Below are 24,741 nucleotides of genomic sequence, written 5' to 3'. Positions count from 1 at the left end.
CGTCTGACTGGATACTCCCAATTTGACGTTCTAGTAAGGGGCTTTGGATAAGGCTCCAACTGCCTTCAAAAACGATGTCTCGCCCTTATCTTTAATGAACAGTCTCCCAGTTTTTGATTTATACTACTTTTAAATTCTAAATATTGTTTCCTTGCTGGCTTGCTGCTCACTAGAGTGCCGCTTCAACAAACAGCACAACCCTCAACCAATTTTAAATCAAGTTAGCATTAAATTACCGTAGAAGTAAACAGTTTTGCATGGGTTTTGAGTAGTTTGTGTCTTGAACTGAAATTTAAAGGCCTGCATGCTGAGAGTCCTTTCTGAGATGAACTTCGTCCTTTGGTTAAAGAAAGGGAGCCATAATACTGCATTCATAAACTTGTTCTCGTTATATGTTGACAACGGTGGAATATACGAGTATTTCCCCTTGATTGCTATGCTCTCTACATTATGACCAGGATGTTTAATCGATTTGTATTATTTGTTTTACACAGCTCTTCTAATATTCCATGGCATGCCCTCTCTAACAGCGACAGCTTCATTGACCGCAGTTGAAAAAAAAGGGGGAGCCTATTGCCATTATTTTTTATACTGGGCTGAGGATTGGCCTCTATCGCGTCCACATACCCCGTGCCTTGATCTGGGGGGGCCCTTTTCTTTTCGGCTTCACTTTTGACCCTTTTCCTTGCCATGCTTCTAAAGCAAGTGCCATTGTTTTTATACTTTCCTGTGGGTTCCCTTCACCTCCCAACACCATTTATGTTTCAATCTATATGTTTCTGACCAATTTTCGGTTATTTACTAATAGTTTCACCAATTTTGCCCGAGTACTGGAGTGGAGACTTACTGCCTTGTAGTTGCAAGCGTCACCTCTGGAACAAAAAAGGGGAGAAAAGCGGCTGGTGCAACCATTTAGGCAAACTAAGGCAGCCCCCCCCCCCGGCCTAGGTGCCTAGTGGGTTGGGGCACCGCTAAAAAGTCCCCTCAGGCAGCGAGGGAGATGAGTGGAGGTGAGCTGGGTGGGGAGCGGTGTGGTGCCGGTTAGGGAGGGCTGCCTGCGAACAGTCACAGTGAGTAAAGCATTAACAGGGGGGATTGTGGGCGCACAGTGGGGGAACCGGCTCCCCCTGCCCAGCTCACCTCCGCTCTGCCTCCTCGCTGAAGGAGACACAGCCCAGCTCTAAGTCTCTCCAATCGTTGCCGCCAAGCCTGGGCAGGGAGGAGAATTAGAACAGCAGCCCGGCGGCCGAATGTGCCCTCAGTGGAGGAGGTGGAGCTGAGAGTGAGCTGGGGTGGCTGCTCAGGCAGTGGTTAAATTTCCGCAGGGGTCTCCCCAGCGCAGGGTTATGCTGCTGCGGGGAGGGGGGAGAAGTACGTCCCCAGGCAGGGTTAGCTGCTGGGGGTGGAGGCGGAGAAGTCTCCGATCCCAGAGGGTTTAGCTGCCACGGGGGGACAGACGGGCGGAAGAGACGTTTAGTTTGTCAACAGTGTGAGAGGTTAGCTGCTGGTCGGCTGGGAAGGGGGGGGGGGGGCTCCTGGGGTGGGGGGGCTGAGTTAGCTGCTTGGGGGGTGGGCGGGGTTAGCTGATGGGGTTGCAAAGTGGAAGCTTTTGCCTAGGACATGCGAAGACTTCCTTGCTCCGGCCACTGGACCTCCTGGAGCCCTTTTTAAATATTGGTTGTCAATTATTAGCTATGCCTCCAGTCATTTGGCTACATGAAGCTGATTTAACATGATAGGTTACAGGATGAACCATCAGACCTGTGTATTGGAGATATACGTTTTTTGATTATGAAGCTGGCCACTGGGTCCTCTTTATGTGCTAGTGGAGAGCACAAACCTAGTAGTTAAGCTTTCATTGTATGGCATTGTCCAGGTGGCACTATTAAATTAAACAATAGAATATATTCAGAATTCTACTTGGGGGGTGATGGAGGGGGGCATGGATCAGTGGTGTTCTTCACATTGTTTTTTTATTTGCCCCCTGCCCCATTGGGCTACCAACCCAAGCCAGGGAACTAACAATTTCCAACTAGTGCGGACCAAATTTCAGTGATGCATATCCCTGGTCACATGAACCCCGACCTGAGCATGTAGGCAGACATTACACTTAAAAGAAAGAGATGCTATGAACAGTACTACCAATTGTTTTTCAATATTCAGATATCAATTTCCCACTATAATATTTTTTTATTGTTGTTTTGAAAGTCTCATTTTGTAATTTCTTTCTTCCTAGTTGTAATGGAAGGCCTCCATTAAATTAACAGCTTGTAACTGTTTAAAAAGGTTGCTAAAAACAATTTAATGCTTATATTGAAGCACATTAGTTTAGAAGGTCTTAATTTTAAATTATATTAGGAAGGGACAGAGATGTAAAAACTGCGCACTGATATTTAGATTTTTATTTGATACACAATAGCTAGTCTATTTAAAGAAAAAAATGTGGAGGAATCTTTTAAAAATAATATGACTCTTTGTTTTATAATTTCATGACAGTATTTGGTTCTACGGCGGGTAAGATCTCGATTTAGAGAAATGAATAGTCAACAATTTTTTACTCTAAGGAGCTGGTAATAGGGGAGCACAGGAGATTGCAAATTTAACACAAGAAATTCTCATAAGATTAAATACTACAGTGATTCTGCGACACTAGTCTGTTTTCAGGCTATCTTGATGGAGCTTTTATTATTTGTTTGCCATTAAAAACATGCATCCAAAACTGGAAAATGGAAAACACCATTAACATAAGTATACATTAAAGAGAAGAAATTCAAACTTTGTTTGTAATACTACCAAAGGCGCGGATTATTACTACAGAACCCCAACCCCATGACTGTTTACCTAACGTTCGCTGAACCTTTACTGCGTTTTTTTAAAATAAAAAAAAAATTAGGACAATGTACAGCACTTCATAAAACTAACCAATTTTTTTTTGTTTTTTGGTTTTTTGTTCATGGTAAATGTCAACCAATGCCCTCAGTGAAAATCACAACTGGAGAATACAAATTCAGGACAAACTGCCTGGAGAAACAGGGAGCAGACACACCACAAGCTGTGGGGTGGGGTATCTCCATTAGAATATACAGGACCCAGCAGAACACAAAGAGCAATATGTTTATTTCAGCCATACTGGGATAACAAGGAAGTTCAGGAAAAAAGCAAGTTCTCCTGAGTATTCCGGTCCTTGTTTCAACACTCAAAAAAATACTAGACCTTAATGGAGGGATTGAACGGTTGATGACACAGCCAGTTCTAGATATAGAACAGTCTTTATACTAGCCAATAAATCCTCATAACTTTCAATATCTTACAAATCATAGAGAACAGAATCATAACCAGTAACCGAGTAGTCTTTTTGTCTTTTAGGTCCATCTCTTATTGTGATTGACCCATCTGTTTACTCCAGATACTGGGATTGCCGGTACAGAACTTGGGTTTGCACACCGTTGTTTTCAGTGGTCATCATGGTCCCGTTATCTATATATCAAAGTTTTCACAGAGAGAACCTGATTGCAGTCTGGTTTCTACTCACTCAATCAGAACCAGAGAGATACACAAAAAACCTGCACACACAACCAACTTACCCTCCAGAGTAGAATTTGAAAGTTAATCCTGTCCCTCTGTATTAGGGTTCCTCTAGGGTCAGGTTGAACTAGCCAAGGCCATGGTCTTGTTACACCCTTTTACAAGGCATAGAGAACGATGAATAACTTCTATTCGCTATTAACTTTCTTATTGTTATTACCATAGTGTTATATGTCCTGCACCTGACCAAAAGAGCTAATGGAATATGTGCATTCGAACTTTTTTAAATAGGGTCATCATTTCCCTTTTGTTGTTGTTTTCTGGAGAAAGGAGATCGGCGCCACGGTGTGCTCTAGTCATTTAGTTCTCCACATGCTGTCGTATGTGCTTGATCGGTTCTAATTCCTCTCTCCCTACTCATAGAGTGACATTGCTTTGGACAGGCATGTTTAGAAGACACAATCGGTTGGTTCTCTTTTTTATTTAGGCATTTTTGGAGCTCTCTGTGCTATCTCAGATGCTTTTGTTTGCTTTTATAGCTCGTTTTAAGCCTGACTCCTAGCTAGGTATTTTCCCTTCGTGTGTTCAGTGATTCGTTTTTTTTTAAGATCTAGCAATAATAGCCTAAGTCCAGGATGTATGTTTTTCCTTTTCGTTTTAATAAGAATTTTACCTCTTTTAGAAACTGTGGACTTTTTGTTCTCTTTTGTCGTATTTGCCTAGAGTTTGTGCATGTTGTTTGCTTATCTGTAGCCACGAGCTAATTTCCTTTGTTTTCTTTCTCAGTGTTTCCTAGAAGAGTGGTGTAATAGGCTTTGAGCGGTTACCTTGTAGAGGCGAGAGAATTGATCCAGTGTCTTCTAGGTCAAGGGTTTGTGGTTTTTTTGGCTATTTGGGGTTGGATGCTGCACCCTTTCTACCAGCCAATGGTTAGAGAAAAAGGTCTGTAACTTTGGGGGTTTAATAAAGCCTCGGTTGCAAAATTTATTTTAGAATCCTGCGGAGATTCCACGCGCAGTTGTCTGCACCTCGGCACTGCCGCGATGTGCAGGATGTGGGAGTCAGCCCCTGACGGCCATACTATGAACAAACTTAGATTCTTATTTTCTAGCAAGAGTAGAACATAGGGGGGCAAGACTGCACAGTGTCCTTGGTCGGGTCTGTTCTGGTGTTTCCAACTATAGAGGTCCGCCGTCAAAAGCCGTAGTATTTCAGGTGCCGCTCACAGCAAAGTGATGGTATCGGGCAATCTGTTCAACCAGTCGGGAACTCGGCTCACGTGCGGGAGATTTCGGCTCGGGTTATATTAGTTGACCACACTGTAGGTAACTTGGAGATATGCCTTTGTGTCTCGTATTATTCGAATTGTTATCTATAAATAGCAACTATTGATCGAAGTGCATGATTGGTCTAGATATGCCATGGTTAGCTGTCAATGAGCAATGTTATGATTTTCCAAGTTCGCCTGAATCATGTTTCGTCTTGATTCGTGTGGAGCTCATTAGATAGTTCGTGTCTCAAACATATCGTTAGAGTTGTGAAATTAGAACAGAAGGTAGCTTGTTATCGTGCTTTGCTGGTAAAGGTTAGCAGGGGTGGTGTTCAGAGAGCCTTGGCGTGCGGTCGACGGACTGGTGAGCGAGAAGCGCAATCAGGGAAAGGATACTTTCAATCTTGGAAAGGAGGGGGCAGTCTGTGTGCTGGCAGAGTGCTGTTGTTTTTGTGGTCTTGCTTACTCTCTGGGCTTCAGTGGACCAATCTCTACCCAGTTCTCTCCAATCTCTCCCCAGTACAGGCTCTCTCTCTTATAAGTTCAGTTAGGCTCGCATACTAGGTAGACTTCAGGGAGTTAACCTTATGTTTGTTTGCTTTATTTGCCATGTGCATTTGCTGACGCCATTTCAATCCGATTTTTGATTTTCGTCTAGGTATTTTAATTTCTGTACTTGATTATATTTAGGTGTGATTTGTTATTTTCCCAGTGTCTATAGCTGGAATGTCGTGTAATTCTATTTTCCGTTTTATTTTAACAAACGGTTATTTTTTTATCTGTTTTTTTCTTCTCAAGTCAAATGCCGTTTTCTGTCTCATATGTACCTTGTTATTTTTTCTTTTTTTTTAAGGTTCTCGTTTGGTTTTGAGACCCCAGGATCAAAGTTTTGCATATTTCAAACACATATGGGAGATATTTTTGAGGTGAGGGGATGAAAGATGGAAGCGGTTAGAGCGATGGGGTCAGTTTTGTAGGACAATTAATTGGTTGTGTTCGTGTGTAGTATTCTGTTGTCTCTCAGGATGGTGTATGTTGGTTAGAGGGGAGTGTGGAAAAGTTCGACATATACACTTTGTTTCTAAATAATACTCAAGGAGTGTGAAATCCATTTTGTACTTCTTCACAGTTTGGTCTATTGGTATTCACCCAGGGAGGGGAAAGCCGTGGCTGAGCAAATGTGTGGGGAACTTTTGTTATTGTCCGTTTTTTCCTTGCGTTAAGATACAGAGCGGTTCTGGTCTTGGGGACCAGAGTAGTGTTACCAGGACTTGGATCTCCGTTTTGAGTTATTTTAATATAACACTAATTGTGTCAGGTGGCAGCGCTACAGTCAAGCTGAGTAATTCAAATCTTTAGATGTATTATTATGCTGGATTATACCCCTCTTCTGGCCTACGCGTAGTAGGTTTCTAAGTGTGGGGGAATCTTCGCAATACATACTCACATGTCAGTAGGTTGTGCATTCGATGTAGATTCATGACTTGGTAGTGCTTTCGGAGTGACACATCAGTGCTATTTTGGCAGTCCAGTATCTCAGCGCATTCTTGCTCCAGCCTAGGATTTCGAATATGGCCATTCTGGGTTTTATCGCTGTACAGACTCCCTATTGAGTTCGGAAGAGTTATGCATGGGGTTATGCTGTGTTAGTGCAGACTCTCCAGGTTTATCTCATTGTTAATGTGCTGTTAATGCATTTGTTGTTATTGGGACGACTAGTCAAGATGAAAGCCGTTTTTGGAAATCAAAGGAAAATAGTACAGGGCGCCTGATTGATCTCCATGTGTTGGTCTTCAATCCCCTTTCCTACTCTGGGGCAACTTCTTGCTACAGAGATGAACCCGTAAGGGAACAAAAGGGAACTGATTGATGTGGATGCTGCTATAAGACGCCTTTTTCAAGCCAGAATCTTCACGCAGATATACTGCTAAGACCAGGATATATATAGTTCTTTTGTTTGTATCTCGACTGTTGTTTTCATTACAACTTCCCTTTTTGGTTTCCTTTCTTGTATCATATAATCTCTTTAGGTTTTTAGTATGCTTCACAGTATTTTCGGTCTGTTGGGCATTACATAGGTTATTTTGTGGGTATGATCCAGAGGAAATCCATTTATCAGAGCTGTTATGTTGGCTGATCTTCTGTGGTGTTGTCATGAGGACACTTCTTATGTTTCATAGATAGCAGAGGAGCGAGGCTTTTAAACTCCCCTCTTCCATCCACTCAGTGCAGCCGACCTAGGTAGTGTTGGTGAAAAAGTTGGGAGTTCATGAGAACTGGAATGCAGGTACTTTGGGCCCAAATTTATTCAAGGATGGGTTCGAAAGTCTTGGATTTTAGGGTGAGCCGTTGTTGATTTTACTTTTCTCGTGTTCTTGCGCAGAGATTACAACACCATGTGTCTAATTGTGGGGATCAGAAGGCAGTTTTGTGTTGACTGATCCAGGTTTTGATTCAAACTTCTGTGCGTGGTTTCAACAGCCTCAGTTTATTTCAGTGGACGATCTTACCTCTCTTCTTGTGCAGGCCTTGGCCGTGCGCTCTGGCCATTTTTCGTTTTTTGATTTGACTTCAGGCCCCCTGGGTCACAATCGTATGCCTGATAGTTCTATAAAGGTTTTTTGATGGACACGATTCCTATGAGATATCAACTGAACTCCTATCTGTCGGTGTTAACTAGTTCATTGTCGCGGCGTTGTCCAGTCATCCAACCTCTATAATCTCCCAGCTGAGGACATAGGGGTAGAGCGATGGGTCCAGACCTCAGGTTCAGGAAAGAAGATCCTGAGAGGGCTCTTACCTGGCAGGTGAGGAAAGTTTTAAGTCCAACTCAAAGTCGCTGGTTTACGTGTGTTTTCGCTGAAGGAATATCTGGAGCCCATTACGGAATGCTCCCTTAAAGTTATTTTCTGATTTCATTATTGTCCCTTTAGCGGGTCGTTTTCTACATCAGGTAATTATATTCATTGGCTTGCTGTAGCCCCAGTAGTACACCAGCTATAGATAGCTTCCTTCTCCTTCTCCCTGTTTGATAGGGATGTGAATGTGATGGGGTGCCATTAACATCATTTATACTATTGTTGATCCTCTCTTCTCCCTTGGTTAGGAGAGCTTTTGAGGCTAGTTCGTTTTTGTTTTCTTATTTTGACTTTTCAAGCACTTGTTTTTTTTGTTTTGGCCTCCCTCTCTATCCCTGTCTATAGAACCTTTTTCTGTTCTTGTATCACAGCGCAGTTGTGATGCAATGGTGCTATTGTGCAACCACAAGGGAGCTAGAAAGATTTTACAGCGAAGAAAACTGACTTGAGGCAATATGTTTGAACTCCTAACACAGATTGATACGCAAACGCTCGAACATGTCAGGAGTCCATGAGCAGGGAAACCATTGCTGTCGAAGATTACAGACGACCAGAAAAAGTGAGCAAGTGTAACTCACCGGGGAAAATGGATAATATTGGTAACCTTATATCCTGGCTACAGAAACTCAGCAGTCGTTCAGGAATCACCACAATACAGCAAAGAAATTCCTCATGGGAAAGAAAGAAGAAAAAATCATGCATGCGAGGTGTGATTACTTATTTTTACTAATTTTTTAGTGGTTTGGGGTTTTTTATGGGGGAAGAAAGATCACTAAATCAGCACTCAGAGTTCAATTGTCTAAAAACATTCATCATAAGAACGAATTTCTCCATCCCAGGAGATGGCCCTTGATGATGCCGTGTTGACAGCTGTGGGAAAAAAGCCTTTAATCCTACCATGTACATAGCCTCTCGCATTCTTCACCACACCGTAGATTCCCGCTCATGGTAGCGAGGCACCTTGAATGCAGTGAGGTGGAGAAACATTCACTTTCAGATCAAAGTGTATGTTAAAATCATATGAAGATCAACCAGCGGGCAGAACACCATAAAATCAGTGCGAGTGTTGGGAAACAGCATTTTATTATAACCAACCAGCCCTTTTTCTACATATTCAGATATCCACACGTGGGGAGTGCCTTCTGTTGATATGTGTGAGTGTGGAAAAGCCTGTCGCGCTTGTTCAGTGTCCTGTTCTAAAAGATTCAGAGACTCCACACAGGGAAGCCAGGCCACATAAATGCAAGTGGAGGAGTGTGGGGAAGGCATTTATACCAGCTACGAGTGCCTTTCTCAGGGCGGAGTCAGGAGAAGTCCACGCTGGGATGTGAGGTCCTGATGAATTGCCAGGATGTGGGTGAAAGCTTTTTTTTTACTCTGGCTCTACCTCTCAAATCTAATGAATTCACTATTCATGTGGGATAATTTATGAATGCAAGTGAAGTGTGGAAAAAGCTTATTACAGCTCAGATTATTATCTAACATCAGAAGACTCAACGGGAAGCGCACCTATATCATGAGTTGTAGGGAAAAGCCTTCTAAGATTACCAGACTCAACATCTTCAGCATTCAGAGAATCCCACAGGGGAGAGGACTCTTTTGTTTCATGTGTGTTGTTGGAGAACTCGTTACTTGCAGATCAGTCCTTTTTTAAACTCCGAGATTACGCCACATCAGTAGGGAGAGGCCCATATTACTATGCACGTGATGTGGGAAACTTTCACGCGAGCTTCTTAACTTACTATGTCATTCAGAGATCCTATGGGGGAGAGGCTACTTGAATTCAGAGAGTTTGAATGCAGTGAGTGTGGGAAAACCTTCATTTACAGATCCGTCCTTTCTCAACATCAGAGAATCCACACAGGAGAGAGGCCCTATGAATGCAGTGAGTGTGGGAAAACCTTCATTTACAGATCCGTCCTTTCTCAACATCAGAGAATCCACACAGGAGAGAGGCCCTATGAATGCAGTGAGTGTGGGAAACGCTTCACTACAAACTCAGCCCTTTTTCAACATCAGAGTAACCACACAGGCAAGAGTACCCATAAATGCAATGAGTGTGGGAAGAGCTTCACTACCAGCTTAGCCCTTTCTGAACATCAGAAAATCCATGCAGGAGAGGGCCTATGAATGCAGTGAGTGTGGGAATACCTTCTGTTGGCACTCAGCCCATGTTAGCCATCAGAGACTCTGCAAGAGAGATGAACACCACAAAAACCTCTAGGGCTTATCCATACTATATTGTTTAATACTTTTCCTGATTCCCACATACTAACTTTTAAAGCTGTTTGAACTGTTTGCTGCACTGTTATCCCTCAGCTTGTCCAGATGAGTGACTGATTTTTGCCTTTTGCCGTTCACCCTGTTTTAAAGTTGATCTATTTGTCCTTTCTATCAACTCCATTGTCCCATGACTATTTCAGGTGTGCCCTTCCTATCCAGAATGAGGGAGCATCACATTTATACCATTCCTTCTATTGCAAAGTTATTGTTAAAGTCAGCAATGACACAGATTGTATCATTTCCAGTTGATCTCATGTTGCTCTGGGTTGTGCTGAAGAGCAGTTATATTGGGAACTTTTCAAATTATATTTAAATGAAGAGGAGCACGGGCATGGGGAAAAGGGGTCATTTCAGCCTCTGTGCCACTGGAGGGGGATGGGGTGACTCAGAGATTGCCTCCTTCCCCATCACTACAGAACTGTTACCTTTTTTCTGAGCCATGGAGAGTTTATGTTCATCACATTCTACCCATCCACTTCTCAAAGTGTCCTGTGAGGAACGGTTCTCAGCTGTCTGTGCTTGGAGATGATGCTTTCACCTCTTTAATCCTAAATCAGAGTCATTGTGACTGGAGATAAAAGTGTCAAAGACCTGGAAGGGGAATTCAAATGGATCCCAAACACAGTGCGATCATTTGGAGTAAAAATTGCAGGTTCCATCTGTTGGTAAAGGCCACTTCTGGCAAGGTGTCTGTCTAACCCCATCCCCAGCCCAATTATTTGGATGCTAGGATAGTAAAAAAATGTTGTCAATAACATAACTGACTATTGAGACAGTGCTGAGTGAAGCAGGTTTGAATGAATCAGAGAAGAATGTGATGGGAGAATCTCTTGTCCCGATTCTGAAATAATCAGATGTAACCTGCTCCGGAATTTGACTTGACACTTTCGTTGTCATGTATTCTATCTCTCCTGAAGGCTGTTTCATCACCCAATTGGATATTAGTTCAGTTTGATAGGATGTAGCTCAGATTTATTGGAGAATTTAAGACAAATGACCATTTACTAAACTCATCATTTTTCACTTCAGTTTTGCTTTTCCCCATCCCTCCATGATGACATGGGGAAAGTTCAAGTGCAGTTCTGTCAACAGGAGCGAACTCTCCAATTTACTGCATGCTAACAAAGAAACAGCAGTGATTTTAAATCTCCACTCAGAAAAGGTGAACAACAGAAGAACCCCAGCTAATTGGAGGAAGTGCATATGATCATGTGTAGTTCAATTGTTGAAGACAGTATTGTCTCAGATGATCTGGGGAGAGAATTCCACATTAGGTGATTTTGAAGTAGGTAAAATGCACATGTATTTGGTTCCTAAAGCATTTGTAAGCCAGGCCCTACAGAAGATTTCTCCTAACTTACCCTGTATTCTGGGAGATGCTGCCCTTCACGACACAGATGTTGAAGGAAATAGAAGTGGGGGTTTAGTTGAATTTATCCTGTGTAGGTGCTAAAAATGTGTATAAAATGAAATCAATGTTGTAAGTATAATAGTTGCAGAAAAATAGCTATTTTCTAATAGAATTTCCAGCTCTGGTAACTAGCAGATTTTAATCTAGCCCTGTATCCAGTCCCTTGCCTGGACCTGTGCCACCAAATGAAAGAAAAACTGGGCATGTTTCAGGAAGCCATTCCTCACTAACACTGCTGATATTGTTGAGTGGTTTTGTAAAAGATTCTACTTCAAAGAACTGTAAATTTACCCTAACCAAGACCAAGGATTTGGAAAGAACTGAAGTTGAAAGAAAACTCACTCAATTCTTTGTTTCCACCCCAATAAAGGAAGATATGGTGACCAATGACCCAATAGCTAGGAGAGGTGCTGCCCTTTCTATTATCACAGAGTGTGACTGTGCTCAGTGCATCTGTGACAAAAGCTCATTGGTGCCAATTGTCAAAGGGGTCACTTATTCACTAGCAACTCCTGTCTCAGATCTTTCAGACTTGCTACACCTAATACTGATTTTATTCTATTTATTCAGGAAGCATAGCAGTGAGACCTCTACTGGAAAAAGCTTGTGAATTATTGATACTCCTAATCACTGTGAGAGGTGTGTATAAATCATATTGAAGGAGGAATGTAAGTACATGGTAAAATATGCCCATATGGGATTGTAATGAAAATGAGTCACCCCAATCATAGGTCTTGGTGGGGACGTCTCATTCATGTGGGAGGGAATAGCCAGCTGTCCCTTGCTAGCCAGTTATGCGATGTATTCCTCCATTGTCAACCTTTGCACCAACCCAGAAAAGCAATGGAAACTATCAAAGACAAACTAGTGACATCAAAATCCAGTGGAAGTGACAAGGACAATATGACAATGAGTAGATGGTCCTTTCTGTGAATAAAGACAAAAGACTGATTCAGTTTACAAGAGGGTAGAGTAAAACACTCTGGGTTCATTCACCAAGGAGATCCCTAATGACCAATGGTGCATCATGATAGGCAGGGCCCCGGCTCCTAGGGACTAGTGACCACTGCAATAGACTGAAGTGTGAGGTGAGAATCTACTTGGATAGGAAAGATAACCACAAAAAAGTGTAGGTTGTGTTTTGTTCTGTTGAAATCTCTGTCCCTTGTTAAATGTCCATTTGATTGATAACTACTCAAATGCTGTGTGTGATAAAGGAGCAGTGGTCTACATTAAAATTGTTAACCTGGGATATACCGGTGTTTCGGGAAGGGAGGATCTGGGATTTCTCTGAGTATCTGGTGATCAGGGCTGGACCCCAGATGGGGTCACATTGAAGGAACTCAGGGGTTAGGGGACCTCTGTTGGCAACTGACAGGGCTGCTGTGGCTCAGAGGAGGTTGCTTGAGTCCCTCTTCCTAATGGTAGATGGCAACAAGGAAACTCATAGCCCTCAGCACCCTGAGGAGGGTCACACTGTGAATCTATGTTGACCCCCCACCTGTGAAATCCCCATGGGGAAAGCATCCTATAGCATAGTTCCCTGACTCAAAATAGCCCTAAAACTCTGCCCTATGAAATCATGGAACATGTGCTCTTTGGTCTGTGAAAGCATGTAAAGAGTCCAAGTGCTGGAGGGTAAAGATTGGGTCCAGAGTGACCTAGACAAATTGGTGGATTGAGCCAAAAGAAAGCTGGAGGGGTTCGACAAGGACAAGGGCAAAGTCCTTCACTTGGGATGGAAGAATCTTATGCACTGCTACAGGCTGAGGACTCACTGGGTAAGGGTTAGGGTCATGTGCTCCAGCCCCTAATCATTTTTGTTGCCCTCTGCTGGACTGTTTCCAATTTTTCCACATCTTCCTTGTAGTGTGGGGCCCCAAACTGAACACGGTACTCCATATGAGACCTCACCAATGTCGAATAGAGGGGAATGATCACGTCCCTCGATCTGCTGGCCTTGCCCCTACGTATACAGCCCAAAATGCTGTTAGCCTTCTTGGCAACAAAGGCACACTGCTGACTCATATCCAGCTTCTCGTCCACTGTAACCCTAGGTCCTTTTCTGCAGAACTGCTGCCTAGCCATTCGGTCTGTAGCAGTGCATGATATTTTTCCATCCTAAGTGCAGGCCTCTGCACTTTGTAGTAAGTGAAGGCCCTGATAAAGGCCCAGTAGGAGGCCTGAGGCCTGAACTAAAGTAATGGTCAAGACTTAGCTAAAAAGCAAAGTCAAGCTGTGAGCTGAAGGCCGGCTCGGTTCACAGATGCTGGCATGGAAAGGGTTGATGTTGCATAAACATTTATTCACCTAGCATACCAAAGTATAAACATGGTACCAGAACACCTTATACTGGAACATTCCACAGATAAGAAGGAACAGGCTGACCCATCCCAATGACAGGGGCAAAAGGGTAAACTGATGGATACGGTTGTTTTGATCAAACCAAGTTGTACAAGGTGAGAGGCGGCACCTTACTACGTAAAGGGTTTGTACCTTGCTACGTAGAGGTGTTCCACCTCAATACGTCAGGAGTGATGTGTAACTTGTTTGTACCTGTGTATAAGAATGTATCCCTGGGGTGATGTCTTTGTCTGGCCTAGGGGGCAGTGGAAAGTCCCGCCACTGACAGAGCCGAGTCCATTGACCGTGGGTACATATTCGTAGTATGCCCTGAATTAGGCTAAGAAACTTACAGGGAACTATTATTGTATCCAATATGGCAATAAACCTGGCCGACGTGCCTTCGTACCTTACTAGACTCTGTGGTCATTGGGGGTTCTCTTCGGGTCTGCTGGGTCAGCTATCTGCGCAGAGCTGAGGCAGCACATAGAGAGAACATACGCACGCAGCTGAGTGATACCAACAAGGAGAGAGCAGAGCACCACACTGGTAGCATCTGACAACACACCTCTGACAACACTGGTGACCCCGACCGCTGATCTGGTGAGTAAGTGAGCTGTCTGCTGTAAGAATCGCAATCTAACATGGCAGAAAACCTCGAGCTAGGGAACCCCCTGATCCCCTCCCTTTTAATCCCCATGGAGTTTGATAACTCCTGGACCCGCTGGATTGCCAGTAAGGGGGTCCATATGAATTTAAAAAAGAGAGTGGGGAAACATGGACTGGCATCTACAAAGCGATGGTTGAAACCAAGGCTCTGAAAAAATAGTAATAAGAGAAAAAAGGAAGAATTTTACAACTCATGTCTATGGCAGTGAGATGGCTTAGGCAGCATGCTGGCATGCTGGCCAAACAGGTGATGAAGAAAACAAAGGAGGTAGAAGAAGCAACTCAGACTCTAGAAGAGGCAACCTGGGCAATTGAGCACTGGAAAGCCCAAGCTCTCTTAGCAGGGCAACAGGCAGTCCAGACTCATGATATGCTCAAGCAAGTAAAGCAGGAAAATAAAAAATTGGAGACAGCTGTAGAAAACCTGCAGAAGCAAAAAGTGCCATCCCCTGGTATCCGACATACTACAGGTGCTGTTATGGTGCCTGAGGAATGGAGACAGAAATGGAAACAGGTGACTCTTGCCAAATTAAAAGATGGAACATGGGACAGTTGGGATGGATATTGTAATGGGGACATGTGGAATGACTCTGTTGAAACATCCTTTCGTGAGCCATGGGCAGGGGCTACCGCACCACAACCGCCATCTTATGATGCAAGCCAGGTTCTGGGTAAACCGTCCCCAAAACCTAGATCAATTCCAGTAAAAACAGGAGAAATGGGTGAAAAGGAAACAGAAGGCCCCACTGAAGATCCTATTCCCCACCTTACCCTGGATCCCGCCCCACATACCGATAGCCCTCCTCGATTAAAGATGTGGGATGAAGTGGAAACTGTAAGGAAACATATAACTGATCATTTAAAAGACCCATGGCCCCGCCATAACTATGCAGAAAGGGAAAGGAATCAAGAATATAAAAACACATATACCCCTCATCCACCACGCGGGAGCGACTTAACAGCCAGGCTCGATGCTTTAAAGATTAATGAACTGACTGCGTTAGTCGGAGCTGTTGGACCCCCCTCTGAAAATTTTAATGAGTTCATGGCATGGCTCCATAAAGGCTCGCAGTTACTCAAAGCAGTAGGAATTGACATGTTGCAGGAACTAATTTTGGTGCAAACCCTTTTGGGACCCCTGACCTGTCATACCCTTGGTTTTGATGATGATGTTGCACAGATGCGTAAACGTGTGGTTCAGAAGCACTTTAAGTTATCTAGTGAGTTAGCAACCCTTAAAGGAATTGCAAGGTTGCCAGGGGAAGCTCCGGCTAAGCTGGCAGACAGGATTCAGACCTATGTCAGATTGTCAGAAGGGTCTACTAGCTTGGAAGATTTGAAGCAAATTGTTCTGGAGGCGCTGCCTCCTGGTGTGTCAGACTGGATGAATGCTTGGTGTGAGAATGGAGGTAAAGAGGTACCGTGGGACGAATGGATTGCAAAGGTAGAGATGGCAGTTAAGCAGCAGGAAGGAACTCCTGTTAATGAGCTGTATACTCAGTTAGGACAGTGGAAAACAGAGGGTCCTGAATACTCTCCCTGTGGCCGTGGCCAGGGTTGGAGAGGTCGTGGACTAAATAGAGGTGATAGGGAGAATGCGTGGGTGCCTCACGGTGTTCTAAAACAGGAAAACTTGAACCTAAAAGGGGAAGTTGAAAGGCTGCAGCCACAGCTGCAGGCATGTATGATTGGGAAGGAGTCTCAACAGGAAAAAGATAAGATGGTGACGAAAGTAGCTAGGGCGACGGTCCTAACATCAGGATTGAACGACCCGATTGCTACTGATACAGTAGCATAGGACAGCCCAATCCACGACTCAGAATGCATTTTTCAGCAACCCATGGCAGTAGATGTTTGGGGACACCCACATTTGAGCATTCGAATCGGGGAAGGGCTAGTGGATTTTCTATTGGACACGGGGGCTAGAATTCCTATAGTAAAAGATAACTTTGATGCATATCCAATTGGGGAGTCGGTGCAAATACAGGGAATATCTGGAACTAATCAAACGTATAATGTTAAAACCCTCCCCCTTCAGTTTGGAGTGCATACCATTCATGAGAAGTGTGCTATTGCAGGGAGAGAGAATCTAATTGGGGCAGAAACAATTAAATGCTTGGGATTGATCCTGGATTTTCCCAACATGTGTATTAGACAAACCCACTGTAATGCAAGGCACAGATGATACCAATCTGATACCTATGGGACTGGCTACACAGACAGTAAAAGCAATAAAACCTAAACAACCGCCTCCCGCACCAAAAGGCTGGGAGAGCTGGTGGACCGAAATTCAAACCGTCTGGGCAGCGGACTCCCTAAATACAGGCAAAATGCAGACCTCTGTTACACTGGAGGGAGATACACCTCCATTTATTAAACAGTACCCAATACCCCAGGAAGCAAAGGAATCATTGAGGCAAGTAATAACAGAATTGGAAAAAAGAAATTTAATTAAAAGGTGCTCAGCACCTAACGAGGCACCAATTTGGCCAGTCAAAAAACCTGATGGTACCTGGAGATTAACTATTGACTATCGGGGGCTAAATAAGACTGCCAAACGAGGGGCACCCGTAGTGGCGGCGTACCCTGAACTGTTGGAGGTGGTCACCCCTGACATGAAGTGGTTCTCAGTACTCGATGTGGCAAATGGCTTTTGGAGTCTACCTTTAGACCCAGAGTCTCAGTATCGAACAGCTTTTGTATTCCAAGGTATGCGATATTGCTGGAATGTTTTGCCAATGGGGTACTGTGATCCACCCACAATTTTCCATACTGTAGTGAGAAATATGCTGGAAAAAGAGGGACTGTTACAAACAGAAAGAATTGTTCAGTATGTAGATGACATTTTAATTGTGAGAAAAACAGAGCAGCAACATGAGGAGTTAATGCGGCAGCTGCTAGCTAGCTGCCAAGCTTATGGCTTGAAACTTAACCCCTCAAAGTCTCAGATTAAACAGAGAGAAGTGCAGTATCTGGGAATTCGGCTAAGTGCTGGGGGAAGGTCTGTGGATAAGGAAGGAGTAAAGTGCATTGTTAACCTGCCTATGCAGGTAGATACTAAGTCTCTGCGGTCCTTTTTGGGGCTTACTAACTTTTGCAGAGAATTTATAGTGGGATACGCAGAAAAGGCAGGTCCCCTGTATGAGGTATTAAAAAGACCACAGTGGACCTGGACTGAGGAGGCAACAAAGGCATGGGAAGGTCTAAAACAGGGATTAATGGAGGCACTCACCTTAGCCACCCCTAACAGTGATTTCCCCTTTGTGCTGTGTCCCAGTGTTAAGAATTTCTGTATTGTTAGTATGTTAACTCAGGATACGGGTGCTGGAGAAAGACCCATTGCATATTACAGCAGGGCTCTGACAAGTCCAGAGAGTAAACTGGGGGTTTGCGAACAGGCCGCCCTCGCCGCCTACTGGACATTACAAAAATCCCAGGCAATTGTAGGGGCGAGTAAGGTGATTGTAAAAAGTCACCATGCACTGGGAAAGTTACTTAGTCAGGAAAATTTGTCTAAAGGACATGTAAGAGTTGATAAAGCCATTCAGTGGGTTTTTGCTCATGTCAGAAAATGTTCAGTTAGTCACACTAAAAGAACCAGAGATATCGGTATGAGGATTGACCGTAAATGGTCAAGAACATGTAAGTGAGCCTCAGAGGGAATCTAGGGTCCATCCTGTGTTTAAAGCAGCCCCAACTGACCAAGTAACTGGAAAAACTATTTCGTTTGTGGATGGTAGCTCGTACTACGAGAAAGGGGAATGAGTTACTGGGTTTGCTGGGATTTGTTTCAATGAAAATAAACTAAGTGGCGAGTCTTTCCAGTATAAATTGGCTAAAGGAGGGACACAGGCAGCTGAGGTATCTGCGGTTTTGGAGGTTTTAAACAGAATGAAGGGCAAACACTCAAAGCTCATAATAGGAACTGCCTCTGATTATGTGTATAAGGGCACCACTATTTACCTACCGTGGTGACAAAGTATGGGATTTACAGGAACAGATGGCTCAGAAATTAAGCACAAAACCCTATGGCAGCAAATAGAAACAGTGGCAAACCAGTACAAAAAGATCCAAATGGTTAAAATAAAAGCCCATAAGAAAAAAGGACCCTTACAGTGGGGAAATGAACAAGCACATACCTTAGCTAAGGAGGCAGTCCTTACTGGTGCACTGTGGGAACCAATGCCTGTGGCGGTAACCACTAGAGCACAGGCAAAATTGGAACAGGAAAATGAAGTAAAGCACCAAAAAGAAATACAAGCTTTACAAGAACTTCAGGCAAAAGATGATTCAATACAACAGTGGGTAATTGAATGTCCGTCGCAATGGCAGGGCGTTCCCCTAAAGAAGGAGGGAAAGCTTATCTTGGCTAAACCAAACAATGACTAGGTTATGGTTATCCCACAACAAATAAAACACCTTCTGTTAAAATGGGTACATGGGGCACTTGTTGGAGGTCACCCAAAACTAGAAGAGGCATTGGAAAAACTTAAAAAGCTGGGGTGGTGGCCTGGAATGAGAGAGGATTTGAATTTACATCTTCATAGCTGCTTAACATGTGCCAAGCAGGACCCTGCTAGAAGGAAAAGAAGGGGAGAACTAATGCATCAGGCGCTAAAGGGCCACCTTCAACGTTTGCAGGTTGACTTCGGAGGACCCTTACCTACCACCCCCAGGAAACATAGATTTTTATTTATAATTGTAGATAGCTTCAGTAAGTGGGTAGAAGCATTCCCTACCAAACAAGAGACCAGTGGAGCCACTGCAAGAGTGCTAATAACTGAAATTTTTCCAAAATGGGGTCTGCCACATAGCATTGATTCTGACAATGGTCCCACCTTTATTGGGCAATTATACTGGAATATGGGTACCTGGGCTTGTGTTCCCTTGCCATTACATATCCCTTATCACCCTCAAGCAGGAGGACAGGTGGAAAGGATGAATAAATCTTTAAAAGTTGAATTGTCCAAAGTATGTAATGAATTGGGAACAAACTGGGACATGGTACTCCCATGGGTCCTTATGAGGATCCATAGTCGGCCAAACCGCATGACAGGATTCAGTCCATATGAAATTCTTTTTGGGAGGCCTATGCCAGGTTGGGAAAACTTGTTTTACCCTCCAGATTGGGAAATGATTGCAGCACTTGCAACTACAACTTGGATGATCAGTTTTAAGTATTGGCTGGGCACAGTCCAAGGAGCAGCTGCAGCACAGCAGGCTGCAGAACAGCAAAAAATGAATCAGGCATTTGATGAAAACAGTGATATTAGACAATGGAAGATTGGAGACCAGGTAATAGCCAAAATTGAACCAGGTCCCAAGAAAAAATTTCCAAAGGGAGAATGGTGCGGGCCTCGGCCCATTTTGGAGAAATTGGGGCCCTCTCTGTACTTAGTCGATATACATAAACAGCCTCAATGGAAGCATGCCATGCAATTGAAGGAATTTAAGGGTTAAGTGGGCATGTTAAATGTTTGTGCTTGCTTTATAGAACAACACACAGGGTAAGCACAACAGGTAAGTAGGATGGAAACCTTCCAATTAAATAATGGAAGTTTTATAAGGTTTAACCTCAGAGCTCCATCTGCACCCCGCTTACTATTACATATTGCTTGGGGACAATTAAAATGCTTTGAATTGAACAGACCCTACTCAGTCAGACAATTAAGGGTGAAGGGTCAGTTCACTTGGGGTATTGGTAATACACTTACTATTTGATGGAATGACGTAAACACTTCCATATGGACACTGGAACAAGAAGGGAAACAGCCGCTGTGGATGGTAGGGCCAGGAATCTCATGACTTAACAATGTGCCTATCGTCCCCATGGGAACAAGATTCCTATTTTTAAATCCACTAAGCGATGAGGTCATACTGGCTTTGTTAAGTAGGGATTATACCCAGGAAGAGCCAGCAAAAAAGGAATAGATGCGGCTGAGGTACATGGTCTTATATCAGATACTATGGCTCTAAAATATTGCTGCTGCAAAATAAATAAATACAAACACAGTATAACCCCTAGCATGTAAGTGTAAGAGAGAGGCGAGTGTTGTTTTGTGTTTTCACAGGTTAAGATGCCAACATGGATATGGACCTTGGCAGGCGTTTTGGTGATAGCCCAAGATTCGAAGGGACTGGCAGATGTTATCAAAATCAACCGAACACATTCGGTGACCAGAACCTTCCGGGTCAAAACAGCAGATAACCCTAACGGATGGGAGACAACTAGCCAGCAGCACTCTACTGGGACTGTGTTGAAATTGGTGTGTGAAACTGAAGGAAAGCGACAAATGGAAAACATCCTCAGGGTATCGCCCTTCCCAATCCTGATGGCGTGGGGATAGAAGGTTAAGAACGGTAGCCAAACACGACTCGTTCCCGTCCCAGACTTTGAGGATGGGCACAAACGAATTGAAAAGGAACTAACTTTAAGTAAAGAGACACAGGTCTGCTGGGTCAGCTATCTGTGCAGAGCTGGGGCAGCACGCAGAGAGAACACACGCACGCAGCTGAGTGATACCAACAAGGAGAGAGCAGAGCACCACACCGGTAGCATCCAACAACACACCTCATACAGGGGACCTGCCTTTTCTGCGTCGGGGTCACCAGTGTTGTCAGAGGTGTGTTGTTGCGTGCATGTGTTCGCTCTGTGTGCTGCCCCAGCTCTGCGCAGATAGCTGACCCAGCAGACCCGAAGAGAACCCCCAATGACCACAGAGTCTAGTAAGGTACGAAGGCACGTCGGCCAGGTTTATTGCCATATTGGATACAATAATAGTTCCCTGTAAGTTTCTTAGCCTAATTCAGGGCATACTACGAATATGTACCCACGGTCAATGGCTCAGTCAGTGGCGGGACTTTCCACTGCCCCCTAGGCCAGACAAAGACATCGCCCCAGGGATACATTCTTATACACAGATACAAACAAGTTACACATCACTCCTGACGTATTGAGGTGGAACCCCTGTACGTAGCAAGGTACAAACCTTTTACGTAGTAAGGTGCCGCCTCTCACCTTGTACAACTTGGTTTGATCAAAACAACTGTATCCATCAGTTTACCCTTTTGCCCCTGTCATTGGGATGGGTCAGCCTGTTCCTTCTTATCTGTGGAATGTTCCAGTATAAGGTGTTCTGGTACCATGTTTATACTTTGGTATGCTAGGTGAATAAATGTTTATGCAACATCAGCCCTTTCCATGCCAGCATCTGTGAACCGAGCCGGCCTTCAGCTCACAGCTTGACTTTGCTTTTTAGCTAAGTCTTGACCATTACTTTAGTTCAGGCCTCAGGCCTCCTACTGGGCCTTTATCAGGGCCTTCACTTACTACACACTTGTCCTTGTTGAACCTCATCAGATTTCTCCTTACCACTTCTGCTGGGATGGGCAGGCATCTTGGAGGCCTTTCTAGAAGAGAATTTGGAACTGAGTTGGGAAAACCAGTTTCAAAACAGGAAGCTTAGGTTTAGTTTCATTTATTTATAATATTAAATAATCCATTCTTCCTAGTATCACAATCATAAGTGCTTCAGCATTACGGTTTTCCAAAGGGAAAACTTAACTTCTCTCCAAAGGGAATTGAGAGAAAACACTTTTCAGAGTCCAAAAGAGACAAGACAGGTGAGGGTAAGAGCTTGCAGAGGACCAACCTCTGTTGGTGAAAGAGACAAACTTTGGAGCTAACCCAGAACTCTTCTTTAGCTCTGTGTAGCCCCAAAGTTTGTCTCTTCCACAAACAGAAGTTAGAACATAAGAATGGCCATACTAGGTCACAGCAAGGGTCCATCTATCCCACTATCCTGTCTTCCAAAAGTGCCCAATGCCAGGTGCTCCAAAGAGAATGAACAGAACAAGTAATCAAGTAGTCCATCCCCTGTCGCCCATTCCCAGCTTCTGGCACAGAGAAAATAGGGACGCCATCCCTGCCTATGCAGGATAATAGCCATTGATAGACTTATCCTCCGTGAACTTATCTAGTCCAGTTTTGAACCCTCTTCTAGTCTTGGCCTTCACAACACCCTCTGGCAAAGAGTTCTCCAGGTTAACTGCATTGTGTGAAGAAATATTTCCTTTTGTTCATTTCAAACCGGCAGCCTATTCATTTCATTTGGTGACCCTCCTACTACATGTGTTATTCTGAGAAGGAGTAAATAACACTCCCTCCCTTAGTCTTTTAAAAGATATTATGTGACCCGCTCCCCCTTGTCTCTCATGTCCTGGGACCAACATGGATGCAACAACATTACAGACAACAAGGTTCAAAGTCGATGCACATGGAAAAAGTATTTGGGGTTTCATTCCTTATATCCTGGTCCCATCGTGTGGCCATTTCCTTTCCCTCCTCTGTTACAAGCTTTGGTGTTTTGCACAGAAACATTATTTCCACAGGAGACACCCCAGAATGGGGGCTACATTCCTTTACCAAACAGTCAGTAGAAGGGGGCAGACAAAGGCCTTTAGAACAAAGCATCCATCACAGTCAAAAAAATCATCTCCCTCCTGCAGGTCACTGGCAGCCTGAATTTGTTCCTTATCCTCCCAGAGTTTGGGGGCTGGACGTAGCACTATCCAGCCCTTTTGTATGTACTGGGAACAAACACAAACCTTGTCTTTAAAACAAACTGTGCCCTTCCTTCTCAGGGAAGAGTTTTCTATGATTGAAGTTGAGTTTCAGTTCCCCTCTCCTAGGGGTGGGTTGGCTGTGGGGTATTGGTAGTATAGTGGTGAGCATAGCTACCTTGTAAGCAATTAAACTGAGTTCAATTCCAAGCTAATGTAGTAATGGCTTTTGTTGGTTCATTGTCTGGAAGTGGTTTAATTTCAGTCACATTGTGTTACAATCACATTATCAATAGAATGAGAAAATGAATGTGTCAAAGTCCAGCAGGTCATACAGGATGGAGACGTACAAGGGGCTAGAATGTGTCTTCTGAGAAAGACAGAACACTTGGAAACCTGCATCTCCCATCCCCTGGCCTTCCGTGTTATGATTCCAGCTATGTGTGATGTTTATCTGTTCCCGCATGGTGGGGAAATTAAGTTTTGAGTCAGTTTTTGCTCCTGCAGGTTCCTTTGCTGTTACAATTGTAATGACATGAACAAAATGAAGGCACAATAAAAATAAACGCAAAATTACAGTACAGGTGGGGGAAGAGAAGATCACAGTTAAGCCAAACACTTCAAAATAAAAATGCTAAAAATTACCCCCTCCCCCACTAAAGAGGGTGGGATACAGCTCTGACTGAGAGGCCCCATAGGAGAAATTTCAGCCCAAAGATAAATTTGTGTGAATTGTTGAGAAGTGAAGAGCCCCCTTCCCCTCCCCCCAAATCCCCAGAACTCTAGTGTCACCCCCATGGCACCAGTACAGGGAACCCAGTGAGATAGGATTAGAGAATACAAGGGGGCAGGGAGCAAGGGAGAGAGGTGACAGGGAGTCTCTCTTTTTCCTTCTCTCTTCACTTTCTGTTCTCTTTCTTTCCAGGAACTGCAGTTGCAGCAGGGAGGGCTTTGCCTCATTCCAAGAGATCCGTATCTTTCATGGAGGTCATGGCAGTGTTGGATTCTGTGACTTCTTGCAACCTCCATGACTTCTGCAGTGGCCACTGTGGTTGACTCCAGAGCTGCCCTAGCTGCTGGCTCTGGGGAACACCCAAGCAGCGGCCAATGCGACTGGCCTTGGGGACCACTTGACCAGTGGTTCCAAGGGTAGCAGGAGCAGCTGCAGCTTGGTGGCCCCCAGCAGCTGTCCTGGGGTGACCGGAGCAGCAGCTGGCCCCCTGGGGCTCCCTGCTCTGGGACAGCAGCTGGAGTGGCAGTGGCTTTCAGGGCTTCTTCCCTGGTAGCTGGTTCTTATTATCCAGCAAATAAATCAAAAACTTCCACCTGCAAGTGGATTTAGCCCAGGACCCTCAGTGTCAGCAGCTCTTACACCCTACACTGAGCTCTCCGGTCAGGTGTCCTAGTGCTGTTTAGATCCTAAAATAGCGTTTTTGCACGGGGGAATGGGGGGGCTGAAATTTTGGACCAGACATTGTAGCTCCACTCTTATTTTATTGAATTGCTTCAGAACAGCAAGTCAAGAAAGTCTAAGTGCTGGGCTCTCTGCCATGGAAACAGCTGCCCCTGCTCTCCAGGAGTCTGTGCATTCCACTCAGCAAAGTACAAACCTGCTACAAACTGAAGTGGGGTCAGACAGTGACAGTAACACAAATCTTCAGACTATTAACCTAAGTCCCTTCCTTTCTTTAACCCAGGATGTGCCAGTCAACTGGTAGCCATGTTGTTATCTTCATCTTAAAATACCTCTCAGGACATTTAATAGAGGAAGTGAAACCCCCTCCCAGTGTCCAGTGCTCCTGGAGACTGTCTGGTTTTAT

At 44.2% G+C, this 24,741-nt stretch overlaps 2 protein-coding genes and 1 long non-coding RNA gene across 3 annotated transcripts in view; 2 read left to right on the top strand and 1 right to left on the bottom strand.

The window, feature by feature from the left end:
- The window catches only part of LOC116839352 (uncharacterized), a 27,039-nt gene extending 14,438 nt beyond the window's left edge, over positions 1 to 12,601 (top strand). The window contains 2 exon segments of the mRNA XM_075070768.1: positions 9,408 to 9,773; positions 9,775 to 12,601. Of these exon segments, the coding sequence (XP_074926869.1) occupies positions 9,408 to 9,773; positions 9,775 to 9,877 (469 nt within the window). The 3' untranslated portion in view covers positions 9,878 to 12,601.
- The window catches only part of LOC116823564 (uncharacterized), a 160,004-nt gene that overhangs the window by 2,106 nt on the left and 133,157 nt on the right, over positions 1 to 24,741 (top strand). The gene's annotated exons all lie outside the window — the stretch shown is intronic.
- LOC142047607 (uncharacterized) overlaps positions 1 to 24,741 on the bottom strand; it is a 114,542-nt gene that overhangs the window by 77,534 nt on the left and 12,267 nt on the right. The gene's annotated exons all lie outside the window — the stretch shown is intronic.

The sequence above is a fragment of the Chelonoidis abingdonii genome, chromosome 1 (genome assembly GCF_003597395.2).
Source record: "Chelonoidis abingdonii isolate Lonesome George chromosome 1, CheloAbing_2.0, whole genome shotgun sequence".
Taxonomy (NCBI): domain Eukaryota; kingdom Metazoa; phylum Chordata; order Testudines; family Testudinidae; genus Chelonoidis; species Chelonoidis abingdonii.
The sequence above is the reverse complement of the archived record's forward strand: the minus strand, read 5'-3'. Positions and strand labels throughout refer to the sequence as shown.